This window comes from Papio anubis, chromosome 13 (genome assembly GCF_008728515.1).
Source record: "Papio anubis isolate 15944 chromosome 13, Panubis1.0, whole genome shotgun sequence".
Classification (NCBI taxonomy): Eukaryota; Metazoa; Chordata; class Mammalia; order Primates; family Cercopithecidae; genus Papio; species Papio anubis.
In genome coordinates, this window is record NC_044988.1 from 33,980,861 (window position 1) to 34,000,460 (window position 19,600).

Sequence of the window (19,600 nt, forward strand, 5' to 3'; positions counted from 1 at the left end):
TCAATTAGGTTGCTAACTGGAATTTTATAATCTTTGTCCACAGGAAGTTTAAAATGTGTGATTTCTTGCATTGTGCTTTGTATGTACTAGTACACGCTATTTATCCAGCTAATAATGGATTTGACAGCCATTGCTGTCAAGGAGCAGTCCTTCTTTGTATATGAAGGATGCCTTATCAATATTATTTACATTTGTAACTTTATTTATTTATTTATTTATTTATTCATTCATTCATTCATTCATTCATTCATTTTTGAGACAGAGTCTCGCTGTGTCACCCAGACTGGAGTGTGATGGAGTGTGGAGGCTCACTGCAGCCTCAACCTCCCAGGCTCAAGTGATTCTTCTGCTCCGCTCGGGGAGTAGCTAGGACTACAAGTGTGTGCTGCCACGCCCAGCTAATTTTTTTTTTGTATTTTTTTTGTAGAGACGAGGTTTCACCATGTTGCTGAGGCTTGTCTCCAACATATGGGCTCAAGCTATCTGCCCACCTCGGCCCCGCAAAGTGCTAGGATTACAGGTGTAAGACACTGCTCCCAGCCCATTTGTAACTTTATTGTTCTCTCTTACAGGCAAATATTCTGAAAAAGACTCTGCATGGGAATGGCCTGCCTTACTATGACAGAAATGGAGGGAACATCCACATCTTCTATATATCAGAATGGTGATATTTCTGGAAATGCCAATTCTATGAAGCAAATAGATCCAGTCCTTCAGGTGTATCTTTACCATTCCCTTGGGAAATCTGAGGCAGATTATCTGACCTTTCCATCTGGGGAGTATGTTGCAGAAGAAATCTGTATTGCTGCTTCTAAAGCTTGTGGTAAGTATTAAAAAACAGCCTTTTCCTTTTTAATCCATGTATTATTGTTTTAATTATGCTATGCTAATACTAGGTACATGCATAATATATATATATATTTTAATGCTTGTATGTCTGGCATGTGTGTTTTCACATGCATAGACAATGAAAGTGTTACTGGAGTACAACTTAAGGTGAATCTGCTTTGGGCTAGGTGTCAAAACAAACTTGATGGCCATAAATGTTTGCTGAGTATTCTTTATAATTACATATATAATTACATCCTGTCATGGGCTAGCTCATGACATAAGTTAATATTAAAGCTAGATCCTGAGAGCAACATGAAAGCAAAGAATTAATGTTTTGAAATATGTGTTTGATTTAAAATATTGATTAAATGGTTGACAAACCATCATTTTCTTCTAGTTAGCTTCTGAAGACCTTTGCCAGTCTTTCCTCATATATATATATATTTCTCACATCTTTGGTGTATCTTGAAATCATTTTTACTCTTGAGACCTGATTGTATTATCTGTGGACCAAAACTATGAACCAGAGAACTCTTTCTGTAGAGCTAACACATTTTACTAGACCACTGAGGTTACTATAGAGCCTATTATCATGGTATCTCATTTTTAAATGTTCTTTTAATAGAAAGACTAGTTGACGCATAAGCTTTGTTTTGAAGAATTGTAATATGATTTTATTTGTAGAGGTAAATTAAATGTCTAATATAGTATTTATAAGAATGTATGGTGACATCAATTTATTCTGTTTAATTTAAGATCAGTATAGGTCAGAATAGCCGTTAACTGTAAGTTGGAGGAAGCTAGGTACATTTCAAGTTCCTTGTAGCTATTTTGAAAAATACAATACATTGTTGTTAACTATAGTCACCCTACTCTTCTGTCAAACATTTGAACTTGTTCCTTCTGTCTGTATTTTTGTGCCCATTAACCAACGTCTCTTCATTTCCCCCTTCCCACCTATATAACCTTGCCAGTCCCTGCTACCAATCCACTCTACCTTCATGTGATCAACTTTTTAAGCTTCCACACATGAATGAGAACTTGTGATATTTGTCTTTCAGTTCCTGGCTTATTTCACTTGACATAATGACCTTCAGTTCCATCCATGTTGCTGTGAATGACATGATTACATTCTTTTTTATGGTGCCATTGGGCCCCAGTGGAGTACGCATTCTGTTGTGAGGTGGGCTTCCAAAATATCACCTTGTTGTAGCTGCTTAGGACTCAGGGGGAGTGTGGGACCCAGAGTGAACTTCCTCACTGGAATAGGAAATGCTTTTGCGCTGTCTCTGGGCAGCCCTCTATGTTAATTTTTTGTCCTGCAAGGGTCTAGGGTCTTTCCTGTGACTAAAATTGCAGGGGTTCACAGTAGGAATGTGGACCATTGGGCATCTCTCACCCTTTCCGTATGTGGAGTCTCTTCCAGCTTCTTGCCACTCCCGGCAGAGCAGGCTGTCTTGTTCTGTCTCCTTCCTTGCTTTTCTATTGAATACCAGTGTTCCTCTTGGATAATCTACTCAAAGTGTGATTATATACTCATGGTTTTAGTTTTTAGTGGGGGAAGTGGATATGAGAGACCTCTAGTCAGTGATCTTGACTATATTGTAAAGTCTATATTTTTTGTTGTGTGTAGTCTCTGAAATCTCTGGTCCTTTAGCTTGTAGTAAGATTTTAGCTTGTAAGATTTTTTTAGCTTGTAAGATTTTTCAGCTTGTAAGATTTTTTTTAGCTAGTCAGATTTTAGCTTGTGAGATTTTAGTTTGTAAGATTTTTAGCTTGTAACACTGATTTTTAGCTTGTAAGATTTTTTTTTTGACAGATTTTATTGAATTCCTAGAGCCAAAAGAAAATAATAGAAAAGAACAACTCTTTCAGTCTTTGCAGATTGGCTCTATGTTGGGGCACTCATTCAGTGTTTACCTAGTCCATTTACAACTCTGCCTTAGCCTTCCCTTCCTGCTTGTGCTGACTCTAAAGAACAGCTTGAGGTGAAAGCTTAGGGTCTTTTCTTCTAAGTGCCATTCCTTGGGCATGCATGTGGCTTTTCTACTCTCCAATACATAGTGATGCTTTTCAGTGCCGTCATTTCCCAAAGAAACTCTCCTCTCTTGTGTCTTTTTTGGTTTTCAGTGTGTTTTCAGTGTGTTTATTGTTTGCCTCAACTTTAGGCCTCTGCCCCAGGTTGTTCATTTGCAATGTTTTCAATGAATGTCTTCTGTGTAGCTGCTTTTCTGCCCCGAGAAAGTCCTGAATTAAGTGGAACATAGGTGTGCTCTTTGCATCATTTCTTCCGTCAATCCCCAGTCAGGTCAAAAGAGAGAAAAACGGTTTTTTGAGATTAAGGTCAGCTCTGTTCACTCCAGAGCCAGGGACCAGAGTTTCACACTGGGAACACCAATGGCCATCTTCAAGACTTTGCTTAACTAGGGTTAACTAGGGGGAGTGAAGCAGGGGTTGCTAGGCAGGATGTGGGGGTAGTGGGTGGTTAAGGGAAAGTAAAAATGCTGCACAACTTTCCTGCCATTTTTAGTTGCTGTTTTCTTGATTCAGCATTTATCTGATTGCTGCATATCTTTGCCTATTTTCTATAGTTTATATGAAGTTCATTCTGACGGTTTTTACTCATTTTTTCCCCCCTATTGCTGTGGAGAAGGATAGGCCCTTGGAACTACCTACTCCACCATTTTCACTGATGTTACTCTTTTACTTCTATAATCATGGAAGTAAAGTTTAAGATTTTTCTGTCTATATTGTTGAGATTACCCTTGGTGTCGTCGTCAAACTAAATTCACAAAATGTGTCAATTTCTCTGTTCCTTCTTGGTCTATTCTCTGTGATAGTATACTTAAGATGGAATTGTCTTTCATGTTTGATTGAACTCAAATATAAATCTTGTCTGGGCCTGATGGTGGTTTTTCTTTCTTCTTTGTTATGCTTCTTCCTTCCCTTCTTCTGTCTCTTTCCTGCTCCTTCTTTCTTTTCTTCTTTTGTTTAAGTGGATAGAGTCTGTTCCCTTTTTTTAATGGGTATTTTAAAAAATTATTATTATACTTTAAGTTATAGGGTACATGTGCTCAACGTGCAGGTTTGTTACCTATGTATACATGTGCCCTGTTGGTGTGCTGCACCTATTAACTTGTCATTTACATTAGGTATATCTCCTAATGCTATCCCTCCCCCTTCCTCCCACCCCACGACAGGCCCCAGTGTGTGATGTTCCCCTTCCTGTGTCCAAGTGTTCTCATTGTTCAGTTCCCACCTATAAGTGAGAACATGTGGTGTTTGGTTTTTTGTCCTTGCGATAGTTTGCTGAGAATGATGGTTTCCAGCTGCATCCATGTCCCTACAAAGGAAATGAACTCATCCTTTTATGTGGCTGCATAGTATTCCATGGTGTATATGTGCCACATTTTCTTAATCCAGTCTATGTTGGCGGACATTTGGGTTGGTTCAAGTCTTTGCTGTGTGAATGGTGCACAATAAACATCACGTGTGCATGTGTCTTTATAGCAGCATGATTTATAATCAACTTTGGGTATATACCCAGTAATGGAATGGCTGGGTCAAATGGGTATTCTAGTTCCTAGATCCTTGAGGAATCACCACTGTCTTCCACAATGGTTGAACTAGCTTACAGATCCCACCAACAGTATAAAAGTATTCCTATTTCTCACATTCTCCAGCACCTGTTTGTTTCCTGACTTTTTAATGATTGCCATTCTAACTGGTGTGGATGACTATCTGTTTATAGTTTTGATTTGCATTTCTCTGATGGCCAGAGATGATGATCATTTTTCATGTGTCTGTTGGCTGCAAATGTCTTCTTTTTAGAGAGGTGTCTGTTCATATCTTTACACTTTTGATGGGGTCTTTGTTTTTCTTGTAAATTTGTTTTAAGTTCTTTGCTAGATTCTGAATATTAGCCCTTTGTCAGATAAGTAGATTGCAAATGTTCTCCCATTCTTAGGTTGCCTGTTCACTCTGATGAGTAGTTTCTTTGCTGTGCAGAAGCTCTTTAATTAAGTCCATTTGTCAATTTTGGCTTTTGTTGCCGTTAGCTTTGGTGTTTTAGACGTAAGTCCTTTTATGCCTATGTCCTGAATGGTATTACCTAGGTTTTCTTCTAGGGTTTTATGGTTTAAGTCTAACATTTAGAGTGTGTAATCTGTCTTGAATTAATTTTTTGTATAAGGTGTAAGGAAGGGATCAGTTTCAGCTTTCTACTTATGGCTATGTAATTTTCCTGCCACCATTTATTAAATAGGGAATCCTTTCCCCATTTCTTTGTTTTTGTCAGATTTGTCAAGATCAGATGGTGTTAGATGTGAGTATTAATTCTGAGGCTCTGTTCTGTTCCATTGGTCTATATCTCTGTTTGGTACCAGTACCATGCTGTTTGGTTACTGTAGCCTTTAGCATAATTTAGAAGTAAGGTAGCATGATGCCTCCAGCTTTGTTCTTTAGCTTAGGATTGTCATGTAATCGAGCTCTTTTGGTTCCATATGAACTTTAAAGTAGTTTTTTCCAGTACTGTGGAGATAAGTCATTGGTTGCTTGATGGGAATGGCACTGAATCTATAAATTACCTTGGGCAGTATGGCTATTTTCACGATATTGATTCTTTCTATCCATCAGCATGGAGTGTTCTTCCATTTGTTTGTGTCTTCTTTTATTCCATTGAGCAGTGGTTTGTAGTTCTCCTTGAAGGGTCATTACATGCACTTGTAAGGTGGATTCCTAGGTATTTATTATCTTCAAAACAATTGTGAGTGGGAGTTCCTCATGATTAAACATTGTGGTATATAAGAATGCTTGTGATTTTTGCACATTGATTTTGTATCCTGAGACTTTGCCTTTTGAAGTTGCTTACCAGCAAGGGAAGTTTGGGCTGAGATGATGGGGTTTTCTAAATATACAATCATGTTATCTGCAAACAGGGACAATTTGACTTCATCTTTTCCTAATTGAACACCCTTTATTTCTTTCTCCTGCATGATTGCCCTGCCCAGAACTTCCAACACTATGTTGAATAGCAGTGGTGAGAGAGGGCATCCCTCTCTTGTGTCAATTTTCAAAGGGAATGCTTCCAGTTTTTGTCCATTCAGTATGATATTAGCTGTGGGTTTGTCATAAATAACTCTTATTATTTTGAGATACATCCCATCAATACATAATTGATTGAGAGTTTTTAGCATGAAGGGCTGTTGAATTTTGTCAAAGGCCTTTTCTGCATCTATTGAGATAATCATGTGGTTCTTGTCTTTGGTTCTGTTTATATGCTGTATTACATTTATTGATTTGCATATGTTGAACCAGCCTTGCATCCCAGGGATGAATCCCACTTGATCATGGTGGATAAACTTTTTGATGTGCTGCTGGATTTGGTTTGCCAGTATTTTATTGAGGATTTTTGCATCAATGTTCATCAGGGATATTGGTCTAAAATTCTCTTTTTTTTTGTATCTCTGCCAGGCTTTGGTATCAGGATGATGTTGGCCTCGTAAAATGAGTTAGGGAGGAATCCCTCTTTTTCTATTGATCGGAATAGTTTCCAAAGGAATGGTACCATCTCATCCTTGTACCTCTGGTAGAATTGGGCTGTGAATCCCTCTGGTCCTGAACTTTTTCTGATTGGTAGGCTTTTAATTACTGCATCAATTTCAGAAGTTGTTACTGGTCTATTCAGGGATTTGACTTCTTCCTGGTTTAGTCTTGGGAGGGTGTTTGTGTTCAGGAATTTATCTATTTCCTCTAGATTTTCTAGTTTATTTGCGTAGAGGTGTTTATAGTATTCTGTGATGGTAGTTTGCTTTTCTGTGGAATCGGTGGTGATATCCCCTTTATCATTTTTTATTGCGTCTATTTGACTCGTCTCTCTTTCCTTTTTTATTAGTCTTGCTAGCAGCCTATCGTATTTGTTTATCTTTTCAAAAAACCAGCTCCTGGATTCATTAATTTTTTGAAGGGTTTTTTGTGTCTCTGTCTCCTTCAGTTCTGCTAGCTTTTGAATGTGTTTGCTCTTGCTTCTCTAGTTCTTTTAATTGTGATGTAGTGTGTCAATTTTAGATCTTTCCTGCTTTCTCTTGTGGGCACTTAGTGCTACACATTTCCCTCTATACACTGCTTTAAATGTGTCCCAGAGATTCTGGTATGTTGTGTGTTTGTCTCATTGGTTTCAAAGAACATCTTTATTTCTGCCTTCATTTCGTTATGTACCCAGTAGTCATTCAGGAGCAGGTTGTTCAGTTTCCTTGTAGTTGGGCGATTTTCATTGAGTTTCTTAATCCTGAGTTCTAGTTTGATGCACTGTGGTCTGAGAGACAGTTTGTTATAATTTCTGTTCTTTTACATTTGCTGAGGAGTGCTTTACTTCCAACTATGTGATCAATTTTGGAATAAGTGTGATGTGGTGCTGAGACCGAGTCTTGCTCTGTTTCCCAGGCTGGAGTGCAGTGGCATGATCATGGCTCACTGCAACCTCCGCCTTCAGGGTTCAAGTGATTCATCTGCCTCAGCCTCCTGACTAGCTGGACTACAGGCACCCGCCACCACACCCAGCTAATTTTTGTATTTTTGGTAGAGACAGTGTTTTGCCATGTTGGCCAAGCTGGTCGCAAACCCCTGACTTCAGGTGATCTACCTGCCTCGGCCTCTCAAAGTGCGTGAGCCACTGCACCCAACCAGAATCTGTTTCTTTAATGGTTATAGTTCTATTGAAGTTTTAAATTTATTAATCTTTTTAAAGTTATATTTTTACAAAAATTGTCCATCTGTCTGTATTTTCAAGTTTATTGGCATAATGTTGTTCTAGCACTCTTTGTCTTCATAACTTATAATTATGTTTTTTTAAAGTTCTTAGTGTTTATCTGTGCCTGTTTTTTTCTTATTATCCTTGACAAAGATCTATTTTGCAAATAATCATCTTTTATTTTGTCACTTCTCCCTATTGGATTTTCATCATGTCCATCTGTAACCTTTCTTTGGGATTACTCTATTGTCTTCTACTATATTGAGTAGATACTTAGATCATTTGCTCTTATTTTCTAAAAGCTACAATGTTTCCTCTTGAGTTTCACTTTAGTTGTATTCCATGATTTTTAATACAGATATTGGTAATCATTATTCATTATAAATGCTTCTTAATGTATTTTCCTTTGACTTCTGAGTTATTTGGAAGTTATTTGTAAATAAAAGAATGAATACAAGTATACTGTTTAAAAGTTGCCACTAAATAATGTTATTATAAATAACTTGTTGAAATATTACCCATCTGTAAGTAGACGGTCGTGTTAATAATTTAAATTCAGAATTTAAGTCTTTGTTGTCAGTTTGTTATTTGTGTCATTTCTGTCTACAGTGGAAAATAGTGAAAACGTAGCTAGGATAAAATACTTCTGTGTTCTGTGAGCATTATGTTTTGAATATATAGGATTAAATTTTTTTTTTTACATATTCATTTTTGATTTAATTGACGTATGGTCAGAGAACTTGGTATGTATGGTTATTCTGTGGCACTTCTAAAGACTTGTTTTGAGTTCACATGATTGTTGTGTTTGTGCTTGTGTCTGTACATGTATGCATATGTGTGAATGTTCTATATATGCTTGAAAATAGCTTGTATTATTTACTTGTGTGGTATAGGTATTCTCTTGGTTTTTTAGTTCAGTGGCTTTCAACCATTTGTGAATGTACCTTCTAAAAATATCTTTTAAGAAATTATATATGCACTCACATTTTAAGTTGACATTAAAAATCTTTCATTGTAAATTAAAATAGCGCAAAGGATATAATTATTAGTGTATTGTGTAAAACTTGACACATTGTTCTTTTAAGAGTATTCATGACTTCTAAATATTTTTGTAATTTGATACCTATTAATTAAAACAACTCCCTCCCCACAACCACATACAAGCATGGATTTTTATTATACTTCCAGTTCAGGGAAACTTGAAAATTTGAACCAACCTTTCTGCAGAGGACAACTGAAAAAACAGATGAAATTTTAAAAAAAATATCTGCTTGAAAGAGTCTCAGCAGTTATATTTTAAAATATTGACATACCTCAGAGACATTGTGGGTTTGGTTCCAGACTATCGCAGTAAAGCAAATATTGCAATAAAGCAAATCACATGAAGTTTTAGGTTTCCCAGTGCAAATAAAAGTTATGTTTAAATTATTCTGTAGTCTGTTAAGTATGCAATAACATTATGTCCAAAAAAGTACATACCTTAATTGAAAAATACTTTATTGTCATAAAGCACTCACAATCATCCGAGCCTTCAGTGAGTCATAATCTTTTTGTTGGTGGAGAGTCTTGCCTTGATGTTGATGGCTACTGACTGACCAGGATGGTGACTGCTAAGGGTGGGTGGCTATGGCAATTTCTTAAAATGAGACAATGAAGGTTGCTGCATCAATGGACTCTTCCTTTCATGAAAGATGTCTCTGTAGTATGCAATGCTATTTGATAGCATTTTACCTGCAATAGAACTTCTTTGAAAATGGGAAGTTGATTCACTCAAACCCTGCCACTGCTTTGACTAAGCTGATATAATATTATAAATCCTTTGTTGTCATTTCAACAATATTCACAGCATCTTCACCAGGAATAGATTCCATCTCAAGAAACCACTTTATTTGCTCATCCATAAAAAGCAATTCCTTATCTGTCCAAGTTTTATCACGAGATTACAGCAATTCAGTCACGTCTTCAAGCTCCACTTCTAATTTTAGTTCTCTTGCTACTTCTACCACATCTGCAGTGACTTCCTCCACTGAAGATTAAATCCGTCAGGGATCCATGAGAGTCAGAATCAGCTTCTTTCAAACTCCTGTTAATGCTGACATTTTGACCTCTTCTCATGAACTACAAATGTTTTTCATGACATCTAGAATGGTGAATTCGTTCCATAAGTTTTTTTATTTACTTTGCTTAGATCCGTGAGAGGAAACACTGTGACAGCCATAACTTTACAAAATGTGTTTCCCAAATACTAAGATTTGAAAGTCAAATTGCCCCTTGATTCATGGGCTGCAGAATGGATGTTATGTTAGCAGGCATGAAAACAACATGAAATTCAATGTACATCTTCATCAGAGCTCTTGGGTGACCAGGTGTATTGTCAATGAGTAATAGTACTTTGACAGGAATCTTTTTTTCTGAGCTTTAGGTCTCAACGGTGGCTTAAAATATTCAGTAAACCATGCTGTATACAGATGTGCTGTCTTCTAGATTTTGTCATTCCATTTATAGAGCACAGGCAGGGTAATTGAGCATAGTTCTTAAGGCCCATAGATTTTCAGAATGGTCAATAAGCATTGGCTTCAACTAAAAGTCACTTGCTGCATTAGCTCCTCAACAGAGAGTCATTCAGTTCTTTGAAACTTTGAAGGCAAGCATTGACTTCTCTCTAGCTATGAAACTACTCCTAGATGGCATCTTCTTCCAACAGAAGGCTGTTTTGTCTGCACTGAAAATCTATTGTTTATCAGTGATCGTTCTTAGATCTTTGGATAACTTGCTGCCTCCTCTCCATCAACACTTGCTGCTTTACCTCTCACTTTTATGTTAGGGACATGGTTTCTTTCTCTTTTTCTTTTTTTTTTTTTTTTTTTTTCTTTTTTTTTTTTTTTTTTTGAGCCCGAGGTCTACGCTCCTATGCCAGGCTGGAGTGCAGTGGCGGATCTCCAGCTCACTGCAAGCTCCATGCCTCCCGGGTTCCGCACGCCGTCTGACCTCAGCCTCCCGAGTAGCTGGGACTACAGGCGCCGCCACCTCATGGCTAGTTTTTGTATTTCCTTAATAGAGGCGAGGGGTTTTGCCATATTTAGCCAGGATGGTCTGATCTCCTGACCTCATTGATCCATGCGTCTCGGCCTGCCAAAGTGCTGGGATTGCAAGGCTTGAGGAGCCGCTGGCCACTTTCTTTTTTTTTTAAATTATACTTTAAGTTCTAGGGTACATGTGCTGCTTGTGCAGGTTTATTACCACTATGTATTACATGTGCCATGTTGGTGTGCTGCACCCATTAACTCATCATTTATATTAGGTATATCTCCTAATTCTATCCCTCTCTCCCTGCCCCCTCCCCACAATAGGACCGGTGTGTGATGTTCCCCGCTGTCAAGTGATCTCATTATTTCACGGTTCCCACCTAGGGTGAGAACGTAGCCAGGTGTTTGGTTTTCTGTCCACTGGCAGTTTGCTGAGAATGATGGTTTCCAGCTGCATCCATGTACAAAGGACACGAACTCATCCCTTTTATGGCTGCCTAGTATTCCATGGTGTATATGTACCCACATTTTTCTTATCAGTCTGTCGCGGATTTGGTTGATTCAAAGTCTGCTGTGTGAGGGCAAGCGCCGCCAATAAGCACATCGTTATTACTTGCATTATCTTGTAGCAGCATGATATAATCCTTTGGGTATATACCCAGTAATGGGATAGTAGTCCAAATGTTTCTAGTTCCTGAATAGCCGAGGGTACCACACTGCTTTCCACAATGGTTGAACTAGTTTACAGTCCCACCAAAATAGGTAGCAAAAGTGTTCCTATTTCTCCACATCCTCTCCAGCACCTGTTGTTTCCAGATTTTTTTAATGATTGCCATTCTAACTGGTGTGAGATGGTATCTCATTGTGGTTTTGATTTGCATTTCTCATTAAGAAATTGATGATGAGCATTTTTTTCGATGTGTCTATTGGCTGTATGAAGATATCTTCTTTTGAGGTATCTGTTCATATCCTTTGCCACTTTTTGATGGGGTTGTTTGTTTTTTCTTGTAAATTTGTTTGGGTTCTTTGTAGATTCTGGATATTAGCCCTTTGTCAGATAAGTAGATTGCAAAATGTTCTCCCATTCTGTAGGTTGCCTCTTCGCACTCTGATGGTAGTTTCTTTTGCTGTGCAGAAGCTCTTTAGTTTAATTAGATCCCATTTGTCAATTTTGGCTTTTGTTGCCGTTGCTTTTTGGTGTTTTAGACATGAGTCCTTGCCCAATACCTATGTCCTGAATGATAGTATTACCTAGGTTTTCTTCTAGGGTTTTACTGGTTTTCAGGTCTAACATTTAAGTCACCGAATCCATCTTGAATTAATTTTCATTATAAGAGGTAAGGGGAAAGGATCCATTTCAGCTTTCTACTTCTGGCTAGCCAATTCTACACCACCCATTTATTAAATGGGGAATCCTTCCCCATTCTTGTTTTTATCCAGGGTTTGTCAAAGATCAGGTGGCTGACAGATGTAGTATTTCTGAGGGACTCTGTTCTGTTCCATTGGTCTATGTCTCTGTTTTGGTACCAGTACCCTGCTGTTTTGGTTTACTGTGGCCTTGTTAGTATAGTTTGAGTCCAGGTAGTGTGATGCCTCAGCTTTGTTCTTTTGGCTAGGGGATTGTCTTAGCAGTATAGGGTCTTGTGGTTCCATATGAACTTTAGAAGCAGTTTTTCCAATTCTGTGAAAAGTCATTGTTAGCTTAATGGGGATGGTATTGAATCTATAAATTACCCTGGGCAGTATGGCCATTTCACAATATTGATTCTTCCTATCCATGAGCATGGTATGTTCTTCCATTTGTTTGTGTCCTATTTTATTTCACTGAGCAGTGGTTTGTAGTTCTCCTTGAGGTCCTTTAAATCCCTTGTAAAGTTGGATTCCTAGATATTTTATTCTCTTTGAAGCTATTGTGAATGGGAGTTTACTCATGATTTGGCTCTCTGTTTATCTGTTACTGTAGTATATAAGAATGCTTGTGATTTTGTACACTGATTTTGTATCCTGAGACTTTGCTGAGTTTTCTTATCAGCTTAAGGAGATTTTGGGCTGAGACAATGGGTTTCCTAAATATACAATCATGTCATTTGCAAATAGGGACTATTGACTTCTTCTTTTTCCTAACTGAATGCCTTTATTTCTCTTGCCTGGTGCCTAGCCAGAACTTCCAACACTATGTTGAATGGGAATGGTGAGAGAGGCATCCATGTCAATGCCAGTTTCAAAGGGAATGCTTCCAGTTTTGCTGATGTGGTATATTGGCTGTGGGTCTATCTCAATAGCTCTTATTATTTGAGATCGTTCCATCAATGCAGAATTTTATTGAGTTTTTAGCATGAAGGGCTGTTGAATTTTGTCAAAGGCCTTTTCTGCATCTATTAGGGAAAGTAATCATGTGGTTCTTGTCTTTGGTTCTGTTTATGTGTTGGATTCGTTTATTGATTTGCATATGTTAGACCAGCCTTGCATCCGAGGATGAAGTCCACTTGATCATGGTGGATAAGCTTTGATGTGCTGCTGGATTTGGTTTTGCCAGTATTTTCACTGAGGATTTTTGCATCGATGGTCATGGGGATATTGGTCTAAAATTCTCTTTTGTGGTGTATCTCTGCCAGGCTTTGGTATCCAGGAGGATGATGTTGGCCTAAATAAAATGAGTTAAGGGAGGATTCCTCTTTTTTTTCTATTGATTGGAATAGTTTCAGAAGAGATAGTACCAACTCCTCCTTGTACCTCAGGAATTCAGCTGTGTATCTGTCTGGTGGGTTTTTGGTTGGTAGGCTATTAATTATTGCCTCAATTTCAGAATGGCCTGCTATTGGTCTGTTGAGTTCGCTTCTTCCTAGGTTTACAGATCTTGGGAGTGTAAGTGTCAGAGTATCCATTTCTTCTAGGTTTTTCAGTTTATTTGCATAGAGGTGTTTATAGTATTCTCTGATTGTAGTTTGTATTTCTGTGGAGATTGGAATTGGTGATATCCCCTTTTATCGACATTGTGTCTGTTGATTCTTCTCTTTTCTTCTTTATTAGTCTTGCTAATGGTCTATCAATTTTTGCATGATCTTTTCAAAACAGCTGCTGGATTCATTGATTTTGGAGGTTTTGTGTCTCTGTCTCCTTCAATTCTGCTCTGATCTGTATTTCTTGCCTTCTGCTAGCCTTTGAATGTGTTGCTCTTGCTTCTCTAGTTTTTAATTGTGATGTTAGGGTGTCAATTTTAGATCTTTCCTGCTTTCTCTTGTGGGCATTGGTGCTATAAATTTCCCTCTACACACCAATTTTAAATGTGTCCCAGAGGATTCTAGTGCTTTGTATCTTTGTTCTGTTGGTTTCAAATAACATCTTTATTTCTGCCTTCATTTCATTATGTACCCAGTAGTCATTCAGGAGCAGGTTGTTCAGTTTCCATGTAGTTGAGCGGTTTTGATTGAGTTTCTTAGTCCTGAGTTCTAGTTTGATTGCACTATGGTCTGAGAGACATTTTGTTATAATTTGTGTTTATTTACATTTGCTGAGGAGTGCTTCACTTCCAACTATGTGGTCAATTTTGGAATAAGTGTGATGTAGTACTGAGAAGAATATATATTCTGTTGATTTGGGGTGGAGAGTTCTGTAGATGTCTATTAGGTCTGCTTGGTGGAGAGTTGAGTTCAATTCCTGGATATCCTTGTTAACTTTCTGTCTCGTTGATCGTCTAATGTTGACAGTGGGGTGTTAAAGTCTCCCATTATTATTGTATGGGAGTCTAAGTCTCTTTGTAAGTCTCTAAGGACATGCTTTATGAATCTGGGTGCTCCTGTATTGGGTGCATATATATTTAGGATAGTTAGCTCTTCCTGATGAATTGATCCCTTTACCATTATATGATGGCCTTCTTTGTCTGTTTTGATCTTTGATGGTTTAAAGTCTGTTTTATTAGACACTACTATTGCAACCCTTGCTTCTTTTGTTTTCCATTTGCTTGGTAGATCTTCCTCCATCCCTTTATCTTGAGCCTATGTGTGTCTCTGCATGTGAGATGGGTCTCCTGAATACAGCAAACTGATGGGTCTTGACTTTATCCATTTTGCCAGTCTGTGTCTTTTAACTGGACCATTTAGTCCATTTACATTTAAGGTTAATATTGTTATGTGTGAACTTGATCCTGTCATTATGATATTAGCTGGTTATTTTGCTTGTTAGTTGATGCAGTTTCTTCCTAGCATCGATGGACTTTACATTTTGGCAGGTACCAATGACTGGTACCTGTTGTTCCTTTCCATGTTTATTGCTTCCTTCAGGACCTCTTGTAGGGCAGGCCTCTGTAAGCGTTTGCTTGTCTTATTTCTCCTTCACTTATGAAACTTAGTTTGGCTGGATATGAAATTCTGGGTTGAAAATTCTTTTCTTTAAGAATGTTGAATGTCAGCCCCCACTCTTTTCTGGCTTGTAGAGTTTCTGCCGAGAGATGTGCTGTTAGTCTAATGAGCTTCCCTTTGTGGGTACTTCGACCTTTCTCTGTGGCTGCCCTTAAGATTTTTTCCTTCATTTCAACTTTGGTGAATCTGACAATTATGTGTCTTGGAGTTGCTCTTCTTGAGGAGTATCTTTTTGGCGTTCTCTGTATTTCCTGAATTTGAATGTTAGCCTGCCTTACTAGGTTGGGGATGTTCTCATGGATGATATCCTGCAGAGTGTTTTCCAACTTGTTTCCATTTTCCCTGTGACTTTCAGGCACATCAATCAGATGTAGATTTGGTCTTTTCACATAATCCCATATTTCTTGGAGGCTTTGTTCATTTCTTTTTACTCTTTTTTCTCTTGACTTCTTGCTTCATTTCATTCATTTGATCTTCAATCGCTGATACTCTTTCTTCTAGTTGATCGAGTCGGTTACTGAAGCTTGTGCATTTGTCACATAGTTCTCATGTTATGATTTTCATCTTTGTCAGTTCTTTTAAGGACTTTTCTACATTGGTTATTTTAGTTAGCCATTCGTGAAATCTTTTTTCAAGGTTTTTAGTTTCTTTGCGCTGGTTACGTAGTTCCTCCTTTAGCTCTGAGAAGTTTGATCGACTGAAGCCTTCTTCTCTCAACTCGTCAAAGTCATTCTTCGTGCAGCTTTGTTCCGTTGCTGGCAATGAGCTGCGTTCCTTTGGAGGGGGAGATGTGCTCTGATGTTTTGAATTTCCAGCTTTTCTGCACTGCTTTTTCCCCATCTTTATGGTTTTCTCTGCCTTTGGTCTTTGATGATGGTGATATACTGATGGGGTTTTGGTGTGGGTGTCCTTTCTGTTTGTTAGTTTTCCTTCTAACAGTCAGGACTCTCAGCTGCAGGTCTGCTGGAGTTTGCTTGAGGTCCACTCCCGACCCTGTGTGCCTGGGTTTCAGCAGCGGAGGCTGCAGAAGATAGAATATTGCTGAACAACGAGTGTTGCTGTCTGATTATTGCTCTGGAAGTTTCGTCTCAGGGGTGTACCCAGCCGTGTGATGTGTGAGGTGTCGGTCTGCACCTAGTGGGGGATGTCACCCAGTTAGGCTGCTCAGGGGTCAGGGACCCACTTGAGCAGGCAGTCTGTCCATTCTCAGATCTCAACCTCTGTGCTGGGAGATCCACTGCTCTCTTCAAAGCTGTCAGACAGGGACATTTACCTCTGCTGAGGTTTCTGCTGCTTTTTGTTTAGCTATGCCCTGTCCCCAGAGGTAGAGTCTACAGAGGCAGGCAGGCCTCCTTGAGCTGGGGTGGGCTCCACCCAATTTGAGCTTCCTGGTGGCTTTGTTTACCTACTTAAGCCTCAGCAATGGCGGGCGCCCCTCCCCCAGCTTCGCTGCCACCTTGCAGTTAGATCTCAGACTGCTGTGCTAGCAATGAGGGAGGCTCCATGGGCTTGGGACCCTCCGGGCCAGGTGTGGGATATAATCTCCTAGTATGCCGTTTGCTAAGACCCTTGGTAAAGCGCAGTATTAGGGTGAGCGTTACCCGATTTTCCAGGTGTTGTGTGTCTCAATTTCCTTTGGCTAGGAAAAGGAATTTCCTTCCCTCTTGCGCTTCCCAGGTGAGGTGATGCCTCGCCCTGCTTCAGCTCTTGCTGGTTGGGCTGCACCCCAACCAGCAGATCAGCACCAACTGTCCGACCCGCCCCAGTGAGATAAACCCGGTACTTCAGTTGAAAATGCAGAAATCACCCATCTTCTGTGTCGCTCATGCTGGGAGCTGGAGGCTGGAGCTGTTTCTATTCGGCCATCTTGGGTGCGCCCCCTCGGTTTCTTTTCTTAAACTTCATGAACCAACCTCTACTAGCTTCCTACTTTTCTTCTGCAGTTTCCTCACCTCTCTCAGCCTTCACAGATTTGAAGACAATTAGGGCCTTGCTCTGGTTTAGGGTTTGACTTCAGGGAATATTGTGGCTGGTTTGATCTTCTATCTAGACCACTCAAACTTTTGTCACATCATCAATAAGGCTGTTTTGCTCTCATCATTTATGTATTTACTGCATTAGCACTTTTAATTTCATTCAGAAACCTTTTCTTTGCATTCAGAACTTAATTGACTGGTGCAGGAGGCCTGGCTTTTAGTCTATCTTGGCATTTGATATACCTTCCTCACTTAGTTTAATCATTTGTAGCTTTTGATTTAGAGTGAGAGATATGAAACTCTTCAATATATGAAACTCCTCCTTTCCCTTGAATGCCTAGAGGCCATTGTAGGATTATTAATTGGCCTATTTTCCATACAGTTGTATCTCAGGGAATAGAGAGGCCTAAGGAGAGGGAGAGAGACAGGAATGGCTATTGCTGGAGCAGTCAGAACACACACAGCATTTATTGCTTATGTTTGTCATCTTATATGGGCACGGTTCATGGCGGCCCCAAACGATTACAATTGTAATGTCGAAGATCACTGATCACAGATCATCATAACTGATATAATAATAATGAAAAAGTTTGAAATATTGCAAGAATTAGCAAAATGTGTCATAGAGACACAAAGTGAGCACACGCTGTTGGAAAAATGGTGCTGACAGACCTACCAGATTCACAGTTGCTGTAAATCCTTATTTTGTAAAGAAAAAAACCCCACAATATCTGCAAAGTACAATAATACAGAGTGCACTAAAACGAAGTATGTTTGTATAAAAAAAGATTGTGATTAATAATTCAGTTGTAGGGAGTGGAATATCAAAAGATTTCGACTGCTACTACATTTCATTCTGATTTTAAGAGTTGTTACTTTAGCCTCATTACAAATTATAGGTGCTATGTAAATGTTCTGTTGTGTGTCTTTAGTAATTCCTTTCTTTGCTTCTTTTCTAGGTATCACACCTGTGTATCATAATATGTTTGCTTTAATGAGTGAAACAGAAAGGATCTGGTATCCACCCAACCATGTCTTCCATATAGATGAGTCAACCAGGCATAATGTACTCTACAGAATAAGGTACTTTCTTCAGTAAAGTAACTTACTTAGTGCTGAAAGGCAAAATGGGAGAAATTATCAAATATTTTTAAATTGCAAGGTAGTTAATACCAGAGACCTGAACCAATTAGTTAGCACTCATTTTAAGATTTCATTTAAGATTCTGTTTCTCCATCAGAGAAACTGTTCATACATGTTGTTTAAGTAGAATAGTCTGAGAATAAAGCTGTTTTGGTGGGATGCCACTTAACTCCTTATGATTATAATTAAATAAGTAAAAAAAAATTAGAATGGGCTTTATTAACAAAATCCTAAATGTTTGGGATATTGCTGGTTTGTGCAATGTTTTGTGCAATAAAATGCAATTTCACATCTTATCTTTATAAAGAACTTTTTAAAAAGTTGTTGTGAAGAAAAGAGACTTTTCCCAGTGTGTATTTGCAGCTTCAAATTGTAAGTTAATTTATATAATTTATGGTAATGTGTAATGCCTATTTAGAGAAATCTAGTAGTATTTTTTTACTCGAAAGGATGAAACAAAGATATGTTTGATTTGTGTCTCATAAATACCTGTGATTTTTCTAAGCATTTACATATATATATATATATATACACATACACACATAAAATTCATCATAACTTAAGGAGGTATTAAGATTTCCACATTAAAGATAAAGAATTTAGAGCATTGAGAAACAATATTACTCAAATTTATTCATGGTCACACAGCTAGGAATTGGGAGTCAGGTTCAAATCCAAGCCTAGTTTGCTTCATAAGCTTGCCTCTTAACCACCTTATGTGTACTTCATTAAAGAGATAATGTAGGCCGGGCGCGGTGGCTCAAGCCTGTAATCCCAGCACTTTGGGAGGCCGAGACGGGCGGATCACGAGGTCAGGAGATCGAGACCATCCTGGCTAACATGGTGAAACCCCGTCTCTACTAAAAAATACAAAAAACTAGCTGGGCGCGGTGGCGGGCGCCTGTAGTCCCAGCTACTCGGGAGGCTGAGGCAGGAGAATGGCGTGAACCCGGGAGGCGGAGCTTGCAGTGAGCAGAGATCCGGCCACTGCACTCCAGCCTGGGGCAGAAGCGGAACTCCGTCTCAAAAAAAAAAAAAAAAAAGGAATGTCTTATATATAATATTTATTACATTGTACTATCACTTTTGTGCTCTCTCAGTAAATTTTAGTATTGTTTTGCTTCTTTCCCTTCCTCTATTCTATATACAGATATGCAATTGGATGTGTTTGCATTTACTGATATCTAATGTATAATTTGCTCTGAGTTCAAAAAATTATTTTTGAAATAATTATTGAAAGACAGTTGGTGAAAAAATCAATAAATGTTCAAATAAATAATAGATGTACAAAAATCAATAGCATTATTATATGCAAGCAACCACTTATATAATAGATAAAGAAGATCCTATTCAATATAGTTACAAAAACCCTTAACTAACCAGGAATGGTTTTAATAAGAGAAAACACAAGACGGTATAGGAAAATTAGAAACTTATTTGAAGAATATGAAGAATTAGGACATAATACTGGAATGGGCAGATGGAATATTACAAAGATCAATTTCTCTTACACTATGT

General features: G+C 38.4%; 1 protein-coding gene across 5 annotated transcripts in view; it reads left to right on the forward strand.

Moving 5' to 3' along the window:
* JAK2 (Janus kinase 2) overlaps positions 1 to 19,600 on the forward strand; it is a 155,847-nt gene that overhangs the window by 37,672 nt on the left and 98,575 nt on the right. For all 5 annotated transcript variants that reach the window (XM_031654210.1, XM_031654213.1, XM_031654212.1 and 2 more), the window contains 2 exons: positions 573 to 823; positions 17,899 to 18,022. In XM_031654210.1, the coding sequence (XP_031510070.1) occupies positions 598 to 823; positions 17,899 to 18,022 (350 nt within the window). In that variant the 5' untranslated portion in view covers positions 573 to 597. Of the gene's footprint in view, positions 1 to 572; positions 824 to 17,898; positions 18,023 to 19,600 lie in introns of those variants that run through there.